Here is a 22,866-nt window from a genome sequence, read left to right as displayed (position 1 = left end):
AGGTCAACAGATTTGAGTTTTAATCACAGCACAGGTAGGGAAAAAACAATTTTAGCCATGCTATGCACTCATAAGTACTTGGAGATAGTAAAATTGTTATGAATGATGTAGAAAAAGCAGTGATGTTCGATAAATATTTGTTTTCTGTATTTGGAAATCAGTCAACATGATTTTATGGAATAAAGGTCATGTCAAATCTGATTCTATTCTTTGCTGAGATTAAAAGTTTGATTGATAAAGATACTTGTGTCTTATAGACTTTTTATGGCATTCAATTTGCCACTGCATTACATTCTGATTAAGAAGTTAGCACAAAGCAGTATCAATAAAGTACACATTAAATACATTAAGACCTGGCCAACTGACAGATCTAAAAGTGGCTGTCACTGGGCAATCAGTTCTGAATGGATTGTTTCATTATAGTTCTGTAAGAATTGATATCAGGAGTGTTGCTATTCAACATTTTCAGTAAAGATACAGAACAAAGTTAATAGATAACTTTATGGCACAAAGATAGGCAGAGTGGTAAATAATGGGCAGGACAGGGCAGTCACACAAAGCAATTTGAATTGTTTGGTAATCTGGGCACATTAAAGAAAATGTTTTTTTTAATATTCTGAATGGCCTATGGTCTATGGAACTGGGAAACGTTGGAAAAAATGATGTTGAGATGGACCTCCTCCTCCTAGGCTTCACAGTGGGAAACAGCCCAACCAAACACTGCAACTGCATGGCAAAAAGGCCTCCTGTAATATTTGCACAGTCAAAAGGGAGGTCAAAGGGAGGCAGGAGAGGAGGAGATGTTTTGTCTTGCTAAGTAGCGCTGCTGAGGTTGATACCGGCATGCAATACAGTTCCGGTTAAGCAAAACACTAAAATGATACTGAAAAGTAGGAGTGTGTACAGAAGAGAGTGCTAGAAAGAATGCAGGGTTGCAGAGTGTCTTTTGACGACAAAGATTAAATTTTACAGAATGATATTAATTGGAAGAAACATCAAGTGGGATGACTGCTGTGAGTGTGAGGAGGAAATACCAAGTAGGATTTTTTAGTCTTGCAGGGAGAAGACCCCCAGAAACTAATGGTTAAAAGTCAAAGCTGTGCTAGTTCAAACAGGAAATGAGACAAACATTTTGGAATAAATCATAGAGAAAAATGGGTGCTTTTTCATTTTTGCAGGTGGAGCTTAACAGTCTTTTGGGAATGCACACATTAATTAAACACTCCTGTACTGAGGCCAAAATGTTGCAATTGGGCGGTGTGTAAAGGATGTGGGATATTAATCTGATTCCTCTATGACTTAGTGTTCCTTCTGGCATTAAGCCTATGATCTCTTCTTTCTCCATGCATCCTTTATATAAACACCTCTCTCTTTTTAACTTACAGGCTGTATGTATGAAAAGGGACCTAGGCAGTTTTATGATGACACTTGCGTTGTTCCAGAGAAGTTTGACGGTATGTATGACACATCTCTCCTTCTTTTTCTTGTGTGGGAGATGAAAAGGGAAGAGATGAGGGACTTTTCTCTGTTGCTGATCAAAAAAGCTCAGTAACGTTCCAATTTAGGATTCCTTAACACACCATTTGCGGTGCGCCCAACCAAAGCTGACCTTTGTCTCTTGAAACCAAAGTCTCCTCTTCAATAGGATGTCGTTCGACTTTTGCCAGCGAAAGATGCTGTATCCAGAGTTGCGGCAGAGGAGCTCAGTTCCTGTGCTGTTGAGAAGTAATAGGAGGATTTCCATTGCACTGATGATCACATACCACTTGTTGTTTGAGATTTAATGAAAGCTGTTCTTATAATTAACAAAACGGCAGAGAAAGCAGCAGCTTTGGTTTTACTGAGACTTAAGCCTCTTGTCTCGCTGTCTGTGAAGTGATGAATAGTGGGGAGTGAGTGTATAGGGCATTTCTGTGTTTGTGTCAATGTATTTGCACGAGGTTAAACATTGTACTAGTGTTTTATTTTTCAATGGGATTGATTACAAATCAATGATCTTTTCACAACACTACCCATTACAACAGATTTTTTTTTTTTTCAAGAGGGATTCTGAGGTCAATTAAAATAAATGGCCCAAATTATCCTCAGTTACTCTGATGTAAAATCAGTTTCCTGGTGTAACTCAGTTGATTTCAGATTTATTTCATTATAGACAAAGTAGATGGACTCAGTATTTCTTGCTGGTGACTCTGTTAGTCTGCAACTTTGGAAAACAGTTTGGAGACCAATTACTTAAATTTGCTAGAGTGGCTTCTTTGTGTTAATGTATGTCCAGCTTTATTTATTTTAGCAAGAAAGATTAGATACTTTCTGATAAACTTGTGAACAGCTCTCTGACCATAGCTAAAAGTAGAGCTGGAGAACTCTTGGGGTTTTTCTTCTGCTTTATTTTCTTTGTTTTTCCCTGAGAATCACTTACATGGATTACAAAACTATTGCATGTCTAGCAGCATTTGTTGTGTTTGCTGAAGAATGGGAGACTCTAAAATGAGAGTAACCTGCAGAATTACACATTCCTGAAATGGAGGTATCACGTGCATTTTGGGGTTGGTGAGGAATAGCAAGAAATAAATAGAGGATTTTAAATAATATTAGCCCTAACTGAAGATTGTTCAATCCAGTATTGCATTGTTACTGGATTGACATGTTCACTGAAAGGGTGATTTATTGAAAGTCTACTTTATACCTTGACTTCGGAATGTATGCTTTTTTCTTTCCTTTTTAAAGCACATCATGTTAGGTTTTTTTCCTTCCCCAAAAATGATTGTGGACCCGATCTGTTTTCAGTACCAGTGGCAAATTCATATTTACATTTATGGGAGTGGGATCATACCCTGTACTACAAGAAGTTAAAATTGTTCAGGAGTAGCATTTGTCTATGTCTTTCTTGAAAATTGTTTTTGTTTGTTTGGGTTTTGTACAGGGAAGGGAATGAAAATGGAAAAGAAATACAAATAAAGTAAAAGAAAGAAATGTTTGGTAATACTTGTGTGCTTGCAAAGCAAGTGGTCGCTGCTAGCTTCTATGACTGTCCACTGAGAGAACACCTTGTACTCTAGAAGATTGATGTTGTGATACAAATAGGTGTGTTTCTACTTGTAGCATGATGACTTTTGAGGAAAAAATAGCACATGTGTTGTCATGTTTTGGCCAGTAAAGCAAGAGTGGGATAAGCCCAGGACTAGTCTTGATGTTTCAGAAGTAGATTCTCAGCTGCTTCATTTCAAAGATTGGCACAGGCGAAGAATCTGATCCTCTGTAATACTGCTCTTGCTATTTGCACATTGCTCGGATATCATTAAACGAAAAATCCTGTCCTTGAAAAAGAAGGCCTTTCAGGACTGGAACTTGAACCTCACATAAACCAAAAAGCCTTGTGTTGATTTATTTGTTTTCCACAGCTATTGACTCAATTTTCTTTGCTGATTACAAAAGGAAGTGCTCCATTTTTAATATTATTATTCTTACTTTCACTACACAGAGCCGTTCTGTAATGGCCATCAGAACATCCTAATGTTGTGGTTGAATGTAAAGTCCTGGCTTTTCATATTAAACATGTCACACTGCTTATTGGAGGGTATTGCTGTTCTGATAGTTGAAATGAGGAGTTTTACCAGCGTATCAAGGATTGCTGTCACTGTGTGCAGAAAAAAATACTCTCTGCTTCAGCATCAGACCTTTCAGCTGTTGTTGTTTGCATGAATTGTTTTGTATGAATATGATTTAAAAACAAGAGACACAGTATGGATGTAGCAGGATGGTTTTTTATTGGCAGTTTGTGGAACAGCTGGCAGAATATTATTAATCTTGTTTTTTAAAAGCTTACTCTGGACTTGAAAATTTAGAAAAAATGAACTTGCTGCTTTTCAGGGGGAATACTAATCTAATATGTAGATATGAGTAAAAATAATATGTGCTTATATGCAAGTGCAGTATGCCACAGAGGAACTTGCATATCTGCAGGATTTGCATACCTATACATAAAGCACATGCTGTTTAAGTCCAAGTCAAATACTTTGTCAAATTTTCCTTAGAAGCATTTGCATGCAAAAGAAGTTTCACTCAACAGGGTTTTGCAGCTTTATGAAGCATACATTACATTTCCAAAACTGGGGCTTGTGCAAAGTATAGTACGCAAACGCAGTTCTTCAGACATCAGAGTTGCTTACAAAAATAGTTCATGCTCTTTCAGAGAGAGGATGTTGCAAAATGGTTTGCAAGCGAGATTTGCATGTATCAGAAGTAAATGGGTATAGGCTTAGGGAGACTTACATAAATCGTGACTGAATTTAGGTGCTTTTTAGTATATTAATATGTTATCGTTACAATTAACAGCAGACAGGGGAATGTTGCATTTGTGGGTGGCTGGGCAGTAAGAATTCTCTCCTTCTGTTTTATTAACCCTAATGATTTCTTTGTCAGTTTATCTGACAAACTGAGTGATGATGCTCTTTGCACATTGCTCATCTAATGTTGTGATTCTGTGCAGGTGATGTCAAACAGGAGCCAGGCATGTACCGCGAGGGACCCACATATCAACGGCGAGGCTCGCTTCAGCTGTGGCAGTTCTTGGTAGCTCTTCTTGATGACCCATCAAACTCTCACTTCATAGCATGGACTGGCCGAGGCATGGAATTCAAGCTGATTGAGCCGGAGGAGGTGGGTTGGACGGACAGCATGCCCTCACATCCACTGCCCCGTCCTGCAAATTTAATAACGCTCCTTTGGACTTAGGCCTTGTTTTCCTTCAATATTTTCCTTCAGCAGGACTTCAGAGGGCTGACAGAGAGGACAGGCAAGGGAAGTGCTTCAGTGAGGACAGAGGTGTGGTTAAGCACAGACTTGATTCCTTGTCCCACAAAATAATAAAAATATCGCAAGTACTAGAGTTAAAAAATACTTGGCATTAATTGTGGGGCCTGGATTTTTCAGAACCACTTCATGGGTAAAGCTGTGTTCCAAAATCCTTTGAAAACTTTTCCCTGAATAGTCTTTCAACACCAGATATTCTTCAGTGTGAAGATATGGGAGCTTGGAACTTTTAAGCTGTGGAGTGAAAGACCCCAAGTCTGACAGATGACAAAGGAGGAGGTCAAGATTGTTAGGCAGTAAAATCTCATCAAAAATCATAGAAATCCCCCTCTTTTTAGAGTCTTCCTGCTTATCTGTATTGTTAGATTGTTTAGTGCACACTTAGATCCTAGGCTTGCAAAGACTCATGTGCGTGCAAAGCTCTCCTGAGCCATGAAGGACTCGTGGGGCCGATAAAATTACTTGTATTCATGAACATTTGCTGAAGCATGTCTTAGTTCATGTGTGTGATAAACAGGAATAAATTAAACATTTTATTACATAAACTTTTTTGGACTAGGTAACATTACATAATCTATCCTGTGTTCTAAACAGCCATGGAAACTGTTGGAAAATCTGTTGTGTGTGAATTTTATTGTAATATTCATGTGGATGATTTAATTAGGGTTGTCGAGAAGCAGTATCATTTTGGTTTACTTTTTTGCCCCTTGGACAGGGTTGGGTAATAGAGGAGACCGCAGCAAATTTTCCATCAGGATCCCCTCCGAGTTAGAGCTGAGTAGGAAGGTTCGGGGGTGTAAGGCTGCTTTTGCATTCCGCCAGCTATTTCTGCTGTTTGCCATCCATCTGCTGGCATAAACAATCTGAAGGCTTTCTCGCATTTATGTTACATCGTCTGCCAACAGCCCTAAGGGGGTGGTAGAGTAGTTGGGGTTGGCGACAGGACTGTTGTCTCTTTCCTTCCCGACATGGTCTGGCTGAGGGGCAGGTTGCTGAGGGACCCGTGTGCTGGCTGTCATTTGTCCGAGCATCCCCCGCACTAATGATAGTCACTGTGGCAGATCCTGTCATTGTGCATCTGAGGATTTGACCACAGAACAGTCTTAGTTGATTTGATACTGAAACTTTGCTGGCAAGTCTGCAGCTGTAGCAGGTAACATGGAATTCTTAGTTGTGTGACCAGGCCCAGAACACAGTGAAATCTGTGGAAAGGCTTTTGTTTGATTTTGGTGAATGAGGTATCTAATTTTTCCCCCTGCTCCAGTCTCAGTATTTTTTACCCTCTTACTTTTGTCTTGTCTTTAAGGTACGTCCGAAGTTTTTCAAAATTGAAGAGATTTACTGAAAAATGGTTTCCAGCAGATGGTGCAAAAACTTTATAGATTTTATTAGCTAAGGAAGGGAAAGTAGCAAAACAAAACCTTAAGGTTTCCTTATTGTGTAATGCCCTGAAGAATTGGATATTCTGATTTAAGTTAACCAGTTCATCTTCTTGTCTGACTTTGTAGCAGTTGCTTTGTGGTTTTGAGCAGCTCTGCATCCAAGATCTGGAGGAGGCAGGCTACTTGAAACTTGCCTCACTCCTTTGTGCTCTTAGGGAGTACAAAGGAGCCTAAGTTGTTTTCATATGAATGTCAGGGACCTGACAGAAACCGTTGATTAAAATAAGAATAGCCTGTGGGAAGTTGCACACTTCTGTTGGTTGCCAAGTGTAAATTGGAGGGAAATCAAAGAGTCTGTTGGTTCAGCTGTGGCAGGTTAGGATGTCAATGACATGACCTTTCCATCCCATCCCTTTCTGCAGGTTTATGCCCTTGCAGAAAGGGTGACAACAAAAATGAATATGTATCAGCTCCTTGAGCACCATAGTTCATTCAGAAAGTAGATAACTGAACTGTGGAGTCTAAGAATTGGACGTATGTCCATTTATGCTGCCTTGTTACAGGGATAGCAACCTTCAGCAGGAAGGTGGGGTGGAAGGCTAGAAGCCTGAATCACTTTCACAGAGCAAAACTTGATAAACGCTGTGCAGTTCAGGGACAGGAAGACTCACTTACCAAGACTAGTTCTGGACCTCCTTGTTTATTTAGGATTGTCAAAATACCACAAAATATATTCTCAACCGTTATTTTGTTGTAGTTATCTTTGCTGTGTATTTATTTATTATGCAAGCCTGGTATGTTGGGGACTTTTAGGACTCTGATTAATGCAGAAGAAAACTTGGTAGGAATAAGCAAAGAGTGATGTAGGCATGTGTTACAAAGATGAATGGGCGAATCAAGGTTACGCATCTAGGCCAAATCTTCATCTGGAATAAATTGACTGGAGGTATGTTTCAATACAGCTATAACATAGCTGAAGTTAGCAGAACCATGTTAATTTACATAAGCCTGAAAAGCTGCACTGCTGAGAGGAAATAATGCTTTCAGAAGAAATTTTAAAAATTATTGTCCAGATGGAGGTCGAAGTCATGGATTGTGCTGTTGTTTAGTCCCCTTCAATTCTCAGTGTTGCATGTCATCTATGGTTTGCAACAAAAGGCTCCAGACACCTATGAGAAAGTTTTGTAGAGCAATGTGTAGCAAAGCTGCTTGGCTACTCTTTTTTTCCAGAGCTGTATGCATATGCACCTCTCAAACATTTCTGTAAAATGTGCTTTAAAGAGTTCGTCAGCTCTGACTCTTCATCCCTTTGGTGACATGATCGTCATTTGTACAGCCAGTAATTGAAATGCCACCAACAGCCAATTACAGTTTCAGGTGGGGAATAAGCAGTTAAGCTCTTTAAACAAAAGGTCTCTTTGTCCAGAACTACCTTTGCAATAAAGCAGGAAGCATAAATGCAAGTAGAAATCATAAGTCAGAGCAGAAGGCATATTGTTCTCTATGGAATGGCTTCATGAATTGCTTGCAACTCCCTTTTTACTATTCTCTTTTAAGGGAAATTATACAATTGCAATTATGAAATTTCTGTCCCATTCTTCATACTACCATATAGTTCTTCCAAGAGATTACCCTGACTCCTCTGATTGTTCATTTTCTTTGATGAAGTAATATTTAAGACTGGGAGTTGGCTTTTGACTTGTATCTCCTAATAATCTCAACATCGCTGTCATTCCAAGTACAGTCTGTATTAGTTCATGAACTAGGTGTGTATGCATGTGTGTTTAACGTAACAGTGTTCTGACAGCAAGGAATAGTACAGTTACCCACAGTATCAAACTAAAGAAAAGTTTTCATCTTTTATGAAATTTTTCTGGTGAAACTTGATAAATATTTTTTTGTATGTCATCTCTTCATGTGGCTTTATTTTTGCATTGGTTTTCTTTATTAAAAGCAAAGAAAAAAACCCCAACCCTCCACCACATTTGCAAATAAGTAAGTCTGCTTCAAGTTTAATGGATGACTGTGTGTCCAATTAAAAATCATAGTAGTACGTGGAAAATTCAGATCATGGCAACCTTTTCTCTTGTGTTTATTCGTTGCACCTGCAGGGTTCCCCCTCCTCCATCCCCAAATAAAGTATCTGATGATAAGATCTACTTGTTAAATGCATTTAACAAATCAGTGCTAATCCATTTTTGTGGCAGGTGGCACGTCGCTGGGGGATTCAGAAAAATAGGCCAGCTATGAACTATGATAAACTTAGCCGATCACTTCGCTATTATTATGAAAAGGGAATCATGCAAAAGGTGAGTAGCTAATTTTGTATTCAATTTCACCAGAGTGTTGTGTATTAATCCATAAGTCAGCTTATGAGGAGTACTTGTAACTGCATTGCTTAGGTAGGTTTTTCATCTATTTAGGCAAATACTAAGCTTTTTTACCTACCAGGTCCAGTATATGCATCAAGACATTTTTTCCTATGTAAAAAATGTCTGGTTTTAGCTCACACAATGCACATCACGATTATAGGGAAAGAGGTAACATTCAAAAATATCCAAAAGAGCTTCCTGGCACCTGGGAAAGGCAAACAGTAGAGTACGGTATGAATAATGTTTTGCAGACCTAAATTAGCTGCCCAGCTCTTGGGTACTTTGGTAAGTGCAAGATAGGGGAGAAAAATGATACCTATTAACATACCAAATACTTTAATATTTTACCAATAGTGTTGTAGTAATACCATTTTTAAGTGGAATTTAATATTTTATAATAGGCTGAATTATGAGAAATATTTAACAATAATTTATATATAACAGTCTGGTCTTGCTGACAGTATTCAACCTGTCCTTCTACTGTGGCTTGCTGATTTACATGTACGTTTTTAAATCTTGCTAGGTAGTGCTATGTAGATTGACTGAAAAATCAATAGGAGTCACCTGTCTGCTGCATCTACAAAACTGGCAGGTGTCATCAAAGATCATAATGAATAACTTGTGCAGTAAAACTTGTTCCATATCTTTCCACATTAGTTCTGTGACCTGCAATGACTAACATGTTTAAACCTGTCATTTGCCAATTCCATGAATGGAAACAATGCTCTCAGCTCAAGTTACTAGGCAACTTTTCCAGTAGGTTTTGTGAAGTCTCGGTTTGGAGTTGCCTGTTACAAGTTGTCTTGCTTTGATTATGGGATCCTTGTAGTGCTCTCCTTTTTCGCTATCCAGGAGTCAACTTGGACAACAATCTGGGCTAGTATGGGCTTGTGGTACTTCAGTAGCACAGTGTCTCATCCATTTTTGTGTGTCACGTAACTGTGCACTGAGTCTTTTTGTAAAGTGGACTGGAGACTGAATCTGATTGAGGAGAAGCAGAAACGCTTAATTTTGCTGGGTGGTGCTTCAGGCAGAGGAGTTCCTTGTTGAGGGTTACAGCTCAGCTGCATAGGCAATTGTGCTGCCACAGTTCAAAGGCAGCACAGAGGCAAGAGTAAGTAGCAAAGAGAGTGAAACAAGTTGAAAAGGTGGGGATGGAAATACCATAAGGCTGATAATGCTGTGCAACCTGCACAGTTGTTTAATATGGAAAGTTTACAAGTACTTCTGACAGCTAGCTTGCTACCTGTTAAACTACTACTATATTATCTACGAGAATGTATTTAACATGCATGGTAAAAGCTAGTTTGGATACTTATTTTTCTGACATAGCAATGTTTGAGGTTTGCTCTGGAATCAACCTATCTGGCCAGTGAGTGTATGTTAAAAACTAATGGTGGTTGTAGATTCATAGCAGGTTTCTTTACTGCAAGGTTTGTATGCACATTTTTTCCTCTTTTGTTTTAAGTTAAGTAATGATAATAGGTTATGCAAATGCCCAATTTCTGAATGCAGCCTTCAGTCTGTCAAACTTGCTGACATTAATTTGGTGAAAAAAATTCCATTGCAGATGTAGCCTCTACCAAAACTTTACATTACTTGTAGAGTAAATAAGAAGAAAAATTAGGGAAGTGCTTCAGACTATTTTGCACCTATAAGAATAGAGATAAGTTTGCAACACTTTAGCCACCTTCATTCATTCACTTCCAGTGCTGTGCTAGCTGGAGTTGCAAGAAGCAGACAGTATGATCTTTATTTTAAAATATTTTTAATAAACCATGAGCATGAAACATGGTTCATATTTTTTAACGTAATTGAGAAGACACTATATTGACTTTTTTTAAAAAAAAATACAATAATTCTGTACTGGTTTTATCATTCTTTAGTTTTTAGGAAGATGAAGCACAGACATGTAGTGCTAATTCTGAATAAGGGAAAATTGTAGGATCTTTGGACAAATTGCCCCTCCATAAGCAAATTCAAATGTCCCAGCTTTGCATGAGCAATTGCTAAGTACATATTAGCCTCTGTATTTGCTTAAGCTGTCCCTGTACAATCAGCATGCACTATAACTAAGTGCTTTTATACTTAAGTATGAATCAGTCTGCGTAAAGTGAAATTCAGATCTCTATCATGTAATGTGATTATTTTTTCCACTCGCACACAGAGTGTTGGACTTAGTCATTCTATTTTGCCACTGCAGTGACAATTTGTTTACATTTTCCAATAAGAACAGTTCCATTTGTGGTTAAGTATAGGAAACAATCGCAAACAAATGTTTAGAAGTCAAATACCTAGTCCATCTTCCAACAGGATGTCACATGTGGCAAAATCAAGAGTGTTCTGCACAGTCTGCTTCTGCAGATCCCTGTTGTCTTTGCTAGGTCATTGCTTTACCGGTTCTGCTGCCATGTTACTAATTGTGTAACAGAGGTGAGTTCTTCACAAGACTGTTGAACTTGGAGTTGCAAAACCACAAGGCCTTACTTAACGCTGTACCTTTTTCTCCCTTCTGTTGTCCTAAGGTGGCTGGAGAAAGATATGTCTACAAGTTTGTTTGCGACCCTGAAGCGCTTTTCTCCATGGCTTTTCCAGACAACCAGCGCCCCTTACTGAAGACTGACATGGAGCGCCACATCAATGAGGAGGACACTGTGCCTCTGTCCCACTTTGATGAGAGCATGGTCTACATGCAGGACGGTGGCTGCTGCAACACCCACCCCTATAACGAAGGCTATGTCTATTAACAACAGTGACAGTGAAGGGGATGTTTTCCCCCTCCCTTAGGCTTCTCCTCTTTCACAAGACCCAGAGGAAAGCTGAAACGACTTCAGTTTGTTTTTTAAATAGTACACTAAAAGGGGCTTTTCCTGTTGCATTACTCCTATGGTCTGCCATGGACAGCGCACTTTATTTGAAAGGGGAGGGTTGGAACCTAAACGTTATTCTGTGTAACAGGAAGAAAAGGGTGGGTTTGCTTTTTACTTAAGTTTGGGAAGGGAACGTACAGGTTTTAAGTACAAAAAAAGCTATTATCATGTCTGTTTTGTTTCATATCAGCATAAGATATTGTACATTTTCTCTGGGTATCCGTAGTACAGTTAATTCTCATTGTGCAGAATAACCACTTGATAATGATATCAGCACAGCATGCCTAGGGCATTTGTTTCTTGCCATTCTTAATTGTCTTTCTGCAGTTACAAAAGAGAAGCAAAGCGTATACCACAGCATTTAATTTAGAAGCTTGCAGTGGCAGACCTTGCACCTTGCCTCTGAAAACACCCAGATATCTCAAGAGTTTTTCCTTTCTTCTTTTTTCTTTTTTTGTTTTTGGTATGGCCTCAAAAAAAATCCTGTTTAATGACAGAGTGGCCATCAGTACAGTGACCAAGCAGCAAAATCCCTGACTTCAGGCTGCAAGCCGCATGCTGTATCTGGTGCCACGTTGCTATACGTACGTGGCCCATGCTATGACTTAGACCTTTCAAGATCCATTTGAGGGTAGTAATTACATGTGGTAGGCTTTCTGATGATCGTGTCAGCATTAAATACAGGATCGTGATCGGGAGGGAGAAAACATTTTGTATCCTTCCATTTCCTTTGGTACATAAATAAGTTATTTAATCGATAGGAATTAACTGTACTAAGTCACATATCTAATTATGCTGTTTAGACACAGCAAGCACTCCTTGAGAAAAATATCCAATACACTAAATAGGTACTTTAGTAATTTTTAGACACGGTACCCATTAATATGCATTTAAACCTTTTACTGCTGTGTTATGTTGATAACATATATAAATACTAGATAATGCTAATGCTTCTGCTGCTGTCTTTTTCTGTAATATTCTCTTTGATGCTGAATTTACTATGACCATTTATAAGCAATGCTGTAACTACAGGTAGCATTTCAGGACAAAATAGATGACTTGAACCATTTATTGCTTAGAAAATAGCTTACGCCATAGCTGTGCTATAAGCAGCTTTTATGCGCATCCACAAATGACTAGTAAGCTTCAGCTTGCTAAGGAAAGCTCTGCAGAACCTTTTGTAATTTTCGGTGGAACGGAGACTTAGACGAACTGTCAAAGAATACCATGAAGTCGCTGTATGACGTTGTAGTGCTGGCACTGATGTTACCAATCGACTTGTTTTGGACACTAAATGTAAATGTGATCAGATATGCTCGGAAGACAATTTAAATTTTGAGGGGGTTTTTTTGTTGTTATTTTTTCAAATGTTTTATTTTTTGAGAGGGGTAATCTTGAACACAAGCCACACGCTATTCTGTATGTAAAATGGGGAAAAAAAAAAAACCCTGACAAAAACACAAAAGTTTTAAATATTTATGAGCACCTTTTCTGAAATAGAATATTTACTCGTTTGAAGGGAGGGAGAGGGGGTAAGATCTGGATTTCTTTTTTTGCCCAGTGAAATTTAAATAGGTGTTATATGGAGTACCTCATTTTCCTGTATTCCTGAGAAGCGTTAGGAAAATGAATGCATAACCATAAAACAACAAGAATAATTTTCGTCATAATGGATGGATTTCAAAGACAATCCTAGGTGGTGGGTTAATTTTCCATCCTCTGTCAGTTAAGACACTAGTTGAGCTATTAATATTTTAATACGCAGTTAATCAAAAGTAAAGAAGTAGTGGTCACTAGAAACCACAGGTGCATAAAAAACATTTGGGCAGATATTTCATTTACTCAGACCCATAAGACAACATATTTTATGGGAGTGTATATATGCCTTAATATGTCACCTAATTCTGTCATCCTTAAGTCTCAATGGCACTCTAAATTTTCGGTGATCAATCCAGAATCAGAAGCCTAAAATTGCAGAATTAGCAAAAAGGAAAGGGAAAAGATTGAGTAAGATTGTTTAAAAAAAAATGTGGTTTCCATTGAAATAAGGTTCAAATGAAACATGCTTTGATGAAAAGTCCTTGGATTGGTTTTGGTTCTTTAATGTCAGCACGGAGCGCCTCTTGCCTGTGGCAGGATGTGGGTATTTGGGAAAGGGGTTGGACAAAAGAGGAAAAAAAAATGAAAAAAAAAAAAAGGAAAAAAATGCATCAAATGTGTAATATTTAAGAAGAAATATATATATATATCTGTATACGGTAGTGACTCACTGAACAAAACAAGCAATCAGACCAACATTACATGATCTCTCAGCAGAAGATATAAAAGTCTTTCACTGAACTGATTAACCCTTTTTAAAATGTACCTAAGAGGTTTATTTAAAGTCTGTTTTTATTCCACTTTTTTGTTTGTTTGGGGTTTTTTTTTTGTTTGTTTGGGGTTTTCAGGTAGAATAATAAATCTGGCAGCTGATTTCTGCAAGATTGTTGTGTATTGGATTCCTAACCATTTGGACTGGAGAGGCCCCAGCAGTAAGGTGGTTCTTTTGGAAGAGGAGATGATGGTCTGTTCCCAGTGCCTAGAGTGGCTTCCTGCAAAATGTAACCAAAAAAGAGAAGTGAGGAGTATGTACAATTCATGTATATGTATATATGATTTATAGCCAGGAGTTAGATTGCCAAAGCATCATATTTGACTGACAAAAGGGAGGACGATGGTATATGTAAATTTAGAGAAAGACTGATTCCAACTAAGAACACTTAGACATTTTCACAGGGCATTTTAATACTCTACTGAATTTGAATGTGGGGTGTTTGGGGCTGGGGTGGGGCTGCTGGGTTTTTGTTTCGTTGGAATTTTTTTGGTTTTATTTTCAAACTGCCACTAGTAGAGGGAAAACACAAGCTTCACCTCTGTTTTTAGGAGGAGCTGTAATGGAGTTAGCTTGTGCGTGTTTACTTGTGTGTCCTTGCTGGCCAGAGCAGTGGGCAGCCCAGGGTACTGCTACTGTGAAGCAAATCTGGGAGGTATTACTGCAAGACCCATGCACTGGGGTACAGCTGTGGGTGTTCGGGTTTCCTCTCCCATGACAGTGCAATTGCACCAGTAGCTTAACAAAGGTGAAACTAAGTCAGGACTTGGCAGATCCCCTCAGAATCCATTTGAGAGAGTTAAGATCTCAGGTTTAGGGCAACGCACAAATTTTGTTTTAGGGATATGACTTTCCATGACAGAGAGCCTAAGCCTGTTCTCTCCAAGGTCACACCAGTCTAACTTTCCCACACACCAACTATGGTGCAAATCTTAACATTACATTCTCTGAGAGCATGAATTTCATATGCTTGTCAGACCAAATCTGCCTACTTTACTTACAGTTGACTGCTGTGGTAGAACTGGGGAACTTGGGATACAGGAACATTAAGGATCGTTTTCTCTAGTAATTTTCTGCGAAAAGCCCTTTGCTCAGAATCTTTTCATTTTTGGGAATCTCTGGTACCTGGGGCTATTCCCCAGGGATTAGTGCTTAGAGTTTTATTGCCCTTGACATCTCACTGGTTTGGGCTGCAAGTCCAACTTCACAGGACAATTTCATCTAGTAAATATTTTTGTCTTGTTTGTGGTTTGTTGTTTGTTTGGTTTTTAATAGCAGGAAATAGATCAATGTGTGCAAAAGGTATTATGAGGAAATCTTTGAATTAATGGCTGTACTTTCTCCTCTGAAGAGCATTAACTTCAGTTCACATACTACAGGTAATAGCAGCCATGACCAACCCTATTCAGTGCTCACATTAATAGCACTGAGGGCTTTTCCAAATAATTTCCTTCTAAGACATTTTGGGAGTCTTAATTTTTACAGTATCTTATACTCTAAGAATCATCATTCTGAAATACCCCACTTGGATCTGGTTGTAAGAGCCTAGGAGAGTAATTTCTCAGTTCTCTTCACTAGTTGTTTGGGGGTTTTCTTTGCTGCGTTTGGGTTTTTTGGTTTTGTTGTTTTTTTTTTTTTTTAATCAGAGGCTACTCTGCTTGGAAAGGAGGTAGCAGCTGGGAGCAGGTGCGTGTTCCTCAGAAACTCCAGTTCAAAGTCCCCTGTGTTCTGCTAAGATACCAGGCTGAGAACTGAAGCATCTGCAATACATAACTGAGCCCTGCCCTCCTTGTTCTCTTATGGAAGAGGGAACTACAGTGCATTGTTTTCTGTTGCTTCTGCTACAGGAGTGGTAATCTCTGGCAGAGCAGGGGGATGGAAAGCTAGGGGCAGTAGCATTTTAAAACTATAAGACTACCCAGAGGATATCTGTCAGATCTCTAAGAATCATAAATGCATCGGCAAAGCACTGTACCTTACCATCCAGCTTTCATGATTGCGTAGGCAGGTAAAGTTAACTACATCTTTTACTTCAGGAGGTTGAAATATTGGTTTCCCCCTTGAACACCGATTTAATTTCTGTGGGAAGGAAATATCTGTGCCATCTTCTTATGTAATAGTCTGAAAATGCCTATGAAGAGTCTCACTGACATTTTCCCAAAGAACTATTTTTGAGTGAAAATGACACAAGAAACATCACCAAAAGAAGGGGTAAATAAACTCCAAGAAGGTATCCAAACATCATATTCTCCAAAACTATAGTGTTATTTACCCTAGAAACGTATTGTGTCTAATACTGCTGCAGTATTATTCTTATTACATAATTTAATCGAGCCGACCTCAGAAATACACAGCATACCCTGAAGTTTGTTTTTTTTTAAATAAGCTTCCTGCTGTTAATAGAGGTTACAGGAAGTTACTCCTGAGGCAGGGTCACAATCAAGCAGTTGGATCTGGTAAGCCATAATTTCTATGTCTTTGCTCTTACAAAGCTCTGTGGGCATTTCTGCTCATGTCCATGCTTTTTAGATCCATCATAGAGAGATAATTACAGCCATTGGTTAGGGTTTTTTTTTTTTTCGTTGTTAGTTTATGAGTAGCTACGATGAGTAGCTATGATTTGTTTTGTTTCAGAAGAAATGTCTCTGTATCTCTTTCCAGAATCCAGGTAGTTAGGTGGATACTTGGGGTCCAAAATAGCATTTTTGCTGTGTAATCCACAGTACAGGCTATGGCAGTTCCTTGCTGATGCCCTAAAAAGGAAAGAGTAGAGGATACTTCACTGTTTTCTTTCCCCCTCCCCTCTGTGATAGGACCTAGCTGATCTGTCTGAAGATATTTAAACCAATTCTTCACTCACCCATGATATTTTAGTGAACAGTGTGCTCATTAGTACAGTGACATTTTACAGAAGCTCAGGTACAGAGTTGAGTTTTTTAGAGCAAAGGACTTGCTAGGTGACTTTCAGTCAAAGCCTTGCATGGGGAGTGGCATGTGGCTACACGACCTAAATAGAGGCAGAAGGAGGTGTTTTTACAGAGGTGCCAGCTTCTCAGAGCTTGAGACGTTTGCTGAACAGCTGGGGTAAGCCTGCCCTGGAAGACCTGGTGAGGAGCTCTGCATGCATGTAGAAAGCCAGAGGAGAGCATGATCCCAGCATACCTGGGTGAAGCACAGAGATGGGAAAAAGTTTGTCGGGGGCAATCTGACCCTACCAACTAGCTAATCCAGAGCTGATTAGTACAGAAAGGAAGAGGTTATATGACAGATATAGTAAATCAGAGATAATTATTTGAAAGACATGCTGCAGGAGAATCAAAAGAAATGATGGAAAGTAATAAACTCTGTAAACAGCAATGATTCTTTAAGACCCCAGTGCTTGTGGGAGTGCTTCAGGAAAAGGAAGAGAGAAAGTAAAACACAGAAAGGGACAATAATATTAGATGAGAACAACAGGAGTCAAATCATGAACTGCATTAGGGGACCTGGAAGATTGCAGTGTTTTAGATAAGGAAGGGACTAAGATAAGTTACAGTCAGTAAACTGAGATAAGAGCAAGAGAGAGAAGGTAATTGGAGGCAGTGCACTTTGTGGTCAGTGGGTCAAACGTGTTAGGCTAACAGAGCTGCACCAGGGATGTATTTGGCCCCGGTAGTACAAACCCAAGGACAGGAATATCAGAACTGACTTTGGATAACTGACTTGTTGATAATTTAGTGAAACCATCTGCACAATGTTTGGTAGCTGTTAAAAGAGCAAACAAGATAGGGAAGTGCAGATAATGTTCTGGGCTATAAATGTAGTGACTTTATTGTCACTATATTAAAAAAAAAAAAAAAAAAAGAGAGAGAAAGAATACCTTACAGGATAATGGGTCAGATGGTGAGTTGAGGCAAATCAGCTTGGTTTCCTTGAAGTCATCTAAGTAGCTCTATGCTAATAGAGTCTGTGGCCTGGTTTTAGTAATGTGTATGCCTGTGTAGTGTGGTATATACACAGGACACTTGTTACAGTATTCAGAAAGATGATCAAGTGATCAAGACCTGGGGTGTAGTGTGAGAACAATAATAAATGATGAAATTAGACAAAAATGTACGTCTTCTGCATTCTACTGATTTTGCATAAAGCTCTCCGCTGGAGTTTCATAGATCACTTTAATTCTTGCAGTGGTCTTTTCTGACCAATGCTGGCAGACTGTACATGCTGGAGTCCCCGCTATACAACTGGCTCAGCATTGGTCTCTGCAAAGGTGGCTGGGATTTGTAGGGTCATATTGCCTTCCCAGCTGTTCACAAGGATCATGTGGACATTTAGAAATCTTAAGGAGTGCACTAAGATTCCAGCCATTCTTGGGACTAGCAAATTTCAGGTACATTGCAGATTTAGCCACAAAGGCTAGACTTCCAAAGGAATTTCAGCCACTGCTCTGCTCCATATTACAAGGCTCTGTGAGCCCAGCCATAAGTATTTAGGATATCTAAACATAAAGGATATCCACAAAATCTTTCAAAAGCTGGTCAGCTGAACCAGGGCTCCTCCGCTTCCTGCAGGAATGAAACGGGGGAGAAACAAAATGAGTGAAGACCTAGATCTGCATCTACAGAGAAATAAAATAAAGAACACCTTTGTTAGAGTTTCAGCGTGACACTGCAGGAGGGAGTTCATAGGAGCTGAGGCAGTCAAACGTTTCCTTGGAGCCCAGAATAGATGCCTACACCCAGGAAAGGACTGTTAGTTTTATGCAGCGCATGCATGTGTCTGCTCAGCATTAAAACTTTAATGAATTTGGTTTTTGGTGTTTAATTCTTTGTAATATGTAAGGGAATATTCTGCTCAGTAACAAATTATCTTTTAGACACTCTAATGCTTCACTTTATAGTACGTCAATTTTCTCTGTGAGTCTAGCCTGAATGACTGAAGAAGCACTGCCACATAAGAAAAGGTCAATTCCTGCAACTGTGCAATCCATTAAACTGAGTACTTTCTGTGATCATGATCTAGCCTTGGGTAAGTTACGTAGCCTGGCTGTGGCAAAACCAGTCCTTGAACCTCAACTTGGCTTATTAATGCTTTATGCCAGCTAAATGCCAGGAAAGCAGCTCCACACATCATGTAACCTTTTCTTGCCCCTCTGACCACTTTTGCATTTCTGATCCTGACATCTAAGGTTATGGAAGACCTAGAAAGATACTGAGAGACGTCATAAGAATAAGCAAGGCGTACAAATGGTTTTTATATTAGCGGAAACTTAAAAGAGTTCAACTTGGGACAGATAGTAGAGAAGGAATAAAATCAAGGTCTATAATATCATGAACTGTTTGGAGAAGAAGAATAGGGAATCAAAATTTACTGAGTCTCATAACAAGAACTTCTTGGCGGGAGCAATAGAAAAAAAAGCGGTTGAGGCAATTAAAAAACATTAAGGAAGTACTTTACCAAACAGCACAACCATTAATTTGTGAAATTTCTTGATGTAACCTGTTTGGGCAGGCACAAGTCTTAAATTAATTAAGAAAAATTGCTTAGACAAATTTGTGGAAGAAATGGCTAACAGTGATTCTCAACTATGATGATGAAGTCTCCAAATCAGGAAGTCCCTAATACAGAGACTGTCAGACCTTCAGAGGACATGCCAGAGTCACCCTTCTGCCATGCTCCCCTTCTAAACACTGATGCTGGTCTATCCTGGGAGTGGATGGACCTTTGGCTACACGTGACTTCGTATCTCCTGGAGGTGAGTATTATTTGAAATGAAGGCACAAAGTTCTGGTGGCACAAGGTAGTGTTCGGTATCCTGCATTTTGTTTGGATCCTGTGATTGAACTAAAAAGGATGTAACACAACTGGCTTAAGTAGTTTGGGTGTTTTTACACTAAATCTGTAAATTTGAACCTGGAATCCTTTGCCTCTAAGATTTGTTTTCCTTGTTAACAAACACACCCTTTACAAAAAGCTATTGTCAACTTGCGCATGATTACTAAGCTGCTGACAGTGCAGTCGAAGTTATTTTTAAAGGGAGAAACATTGCCACATTTGTGTTTAACTGGGAACTGCATTTCTTCCAAAAAAAGAAGAAACAAAAAAAAAAAAAAAAAGAAGAAGAATTGACCAATTTGTGAGTAATATGCCCATTTTATATCTCTGCTACTTAACACCTAACATCTCACCATGATGTTTTCTCTCTGTGTGGCATTTTTGCATATAGAAAGCTAAGGCTATTTAGTAACATGTAGGGTTGAAATAGGACTCAGAACTTGTAACCCCCCCCCAAATAAGTAGAGAGTGAAACCCACACTAATTAATGTCTTTCCCTTCTCATATTGCCTCTAACTCTATCAATATCATATTCCATAATACTCTAAGTTCCATCCTCAACAGATAACATTAAGCAGTACATATCCTAATTTCATCAGACTTGGACTCTTAAAACCTTAGGTGACTTCATGCATTTATATCAATTGTATCAACAGACCAGTGCATCTGACTCTGAAAGCAGGTGCGGATCCACACAGAGATTTCTTATGACAAGATGGTTTGGATTATGATGGGATGGCTGTGACAAACACAGGCAGCAAGAGACCCAAATCTCTCATGTCAGGTATTAGAAAAAGCTCTGAAAATACTGTGTATGTGGTGTCTTCATTTAGTAATATTTTTGGAAGACAAAAGGCAAGTTTATTTGGCTGATTTGTGTTGCTTGGGGATGACTTGTGCATAAACTGTAATGGGAAGTCAGTATTTCTGAAAATTTATGTAAGAGGATCTAGCCATAGAAGTGTGACCTGCTGACTCATTGTCCCAAAATGGTATCAGTCTAAAATATCATTGCAGGTGTGAGCTGAATTCTCTTACAAGCCCTAAATGGAACAGACAGCAGTTCCATACATTACAAGGACAGTGTGTCACATATAGCTGCATCCAGTAACGAAGAGCAAAGAAAGAATCCTGAAACCATTGAGCATAAGAAAAGATTATAGCTCTCAGTTTTGCTGCAAAATGGCAACTGCAAGCTGTAAATTGTAGCTTATGAGGAGTAAAAATTAGCTTAGAATGACTTGCTCTGGGACCTTTAGTTCTGAGACATCAGATGAGTTTAGCTTCTGTTGGACTGCACACCAGGATTCCCTTTCTGTCTAGAGGTGCAAGTAACTCAAGCCAGTGGAGTTTTGCACTATATGAAGTGGTCTCAAATTTGCTAAGAAAAAGTCCACCTGGAATGTTTAGAATGTGTTAAAGAAAAAGTCACCACATTAAAAACCGCACCTCTATATTGATAAGATAAAAACAAAAGGGACTCAGTACATAGACAGAAACATTATTGCTAAAGAAAAGGATCCAGAGGGACACATATACATAGCAAAAAGGACACCAGGAAAAACAAGCCAGTCCAATGTGTCAGGTTTTTAATGTTTATACAGGTACAGGGTAGCTTCCTATTTTTGCATGACCATGCTCTATGAGGGAAAAATAAGCTTCCCCTTAAAAATTTAATGGCAATCAAACTTCCTCATCTTTTCCTTTATTCTTATTGTTGAAAGATGAAATTCAGATTTAAAGCTGAGGCCTGTAACCCACTCTTTACTGAATGCAGTTGTTGCTATGCCATAATTATAGAATATATCATGGAGCAATGTGGTATAATGCTTTTGTTGACATGGATGTGAAGGAGGTGTATTATTATGCCCAAGCTGCTTGTTATTTCCATGTTGTTTATTTGTGAAGGTAGAAGTACATTTTACAGACCCTCCCCCCAAAATAAACAAGGCTTTTATAGTAATGTTCCCAAGCATCTTTTATTTTCTCTGAGCCTCATATGCTGAAAAAAAAAGAGAGAAAACTACTCTTCAAATGTTTAGAAATTTTTGAATAATGACACAGGCTTCATCATTTGTCTGCCTATGAAGTTAATGACTGATGGAGAGTCTCAAGTCCTGACTAAGGATTTGAAAGGAAGATCAAGGTAGAGTGTCTTAGAGAAGCAGCACAGAAGTGTTAGCTAACATTTGTGCACTCATACACACATTCAAAGTGCTTTTTTCAAGAAAGTTATCAAAGGTTTCAGACATTTATAAGATAGAAGTTCATAGAATCATAGAATGGTTTGGGTTGGAAGGGACCTTAAAGATCATCTAGTTTCAATCCCCCCGCCATGGGCAGGGACACCTTCCACTAGACCAGGTTGCTCAAAGCCCCGTCCAGCCTGACCTTGAACACTTCCAAGGATGGGGCATCCACAACTTCTCTGGGCAAACTGTTCCAGTGTCTCACCACCCTCACAGGAAATAATTTCTTCCTTATATCTAATCTAAATCTATGCTCTTTCAGTTTAAAACCATTCCCCCTCATCCTATCACTACACTCCCTTATAAAGTGTCCCTCCCCCTATTTCCTGTAGCACCCTTTAAGTACTGGAAGGCTGCTATAAGGTCTCCCCAGAGCCTTCTCTTCTCCAGGCTGAACAACCCCAATTCTCTCAGCCTGTCCTCATAAGGGAGGTGCTCCAGGCCCCTGATCATTTTCATGGCCTCCTCTGGACTCACTCCAACAGGTTTATGTCCTTTTATTGGGGGACCTAGAGCTGGATACAGTACTCCAGGTAGAGTCTCATGAGAGTGGAGTAGAGGCAGAGAATCACCACCCTTGACCTGCTGCTGGTCACAAGTTGATGGTTTCTGTCTTGTTTAAACTAGTTCTAGAAGCTGAACTAATGTGGTTGAATCTATGTCAAGTTGTTTTCTTGCTCTGTTTTGTTGAAACAATGAAAACTATCTTGGGTGTCTCTTGTCATGGGTTTCTCTGGGCCCAAGTTGTCTGAGGAAATCTAAAGGTTCCTCAGCAGTAGGCCTATCCAAACCTTCCACAGTTGTGTTGTGGCTGTGGAAATGGAGAGAATGGCAACGGGAAGGAAGAAACCTTCCACCTGCAAAAAATTAGGATTTTGAAACTTCTTTATATTGTACTGTCGTCGTCTATTTTATGTGGAAAGTCTCAGAAATAACGACCTCATGTTATAAATTTATTATGATAAGGCTATAGGAAGCTCTAAAAATGCCTTGAGA

The 22,866-nt window shown here is 39.1% G+C and overlaps 1 protein-coding gene across 4 annotated transcripts in view; it reads left to right on the top strand.

Moving 5' to 3' along the window:
- The window catches only part of ETV1 (ETS variant transcription factor 1), a 66,797-nt gene extending 52,880 nt beyond the window's left edge, over positions 1-13,917 (top strand). For all 4 annotated transcript variants that reach the window (XM_074836632.1, XM_074836617.1, XM_074836626.1 and 1 more), the window contains 4 exons: positions 1,386-1,454; positions 4,490-4,659; positions 8,402-8,503; positions 11,092-13,917. In XM_074836632.1, the coding sequence (XP_074692733.1) occupies positions 1,386-1,454; positions 4,490-4,659; positions 8,402-8,503; positions 11,092-11,313 (563 nt within the window). In that variant the 3' untranslated portion in view covers positions 11,314-13,917. The remainder of the gene's footprint in view (positions 1-1,385; positions 1,455-4,489; positions 4,660-8,401; positions 8,504-11,091) is intronic.
- Positions 13,918-22,866: the final 8,949 nt, after the last annotated feature.

This window comes from Strix aluco, chromosome 1 (assembly GCF_031877795.1).
Source record: "Strix aluco isolate bStrAlu1 chromosome 1, bStrAlu1.hap1, whole genome shotgun sequence".
Taxonomy (NCBI): Eukaryota; Metazoa; Chordata; class Aves; order Strigiformes; family Strigidae; genus Strix; species Strix aluco.
Note: the sequence above shows the minus strand (reverse complement) of the source record. Positions and strands in the feature narration are given on the sequence as shown.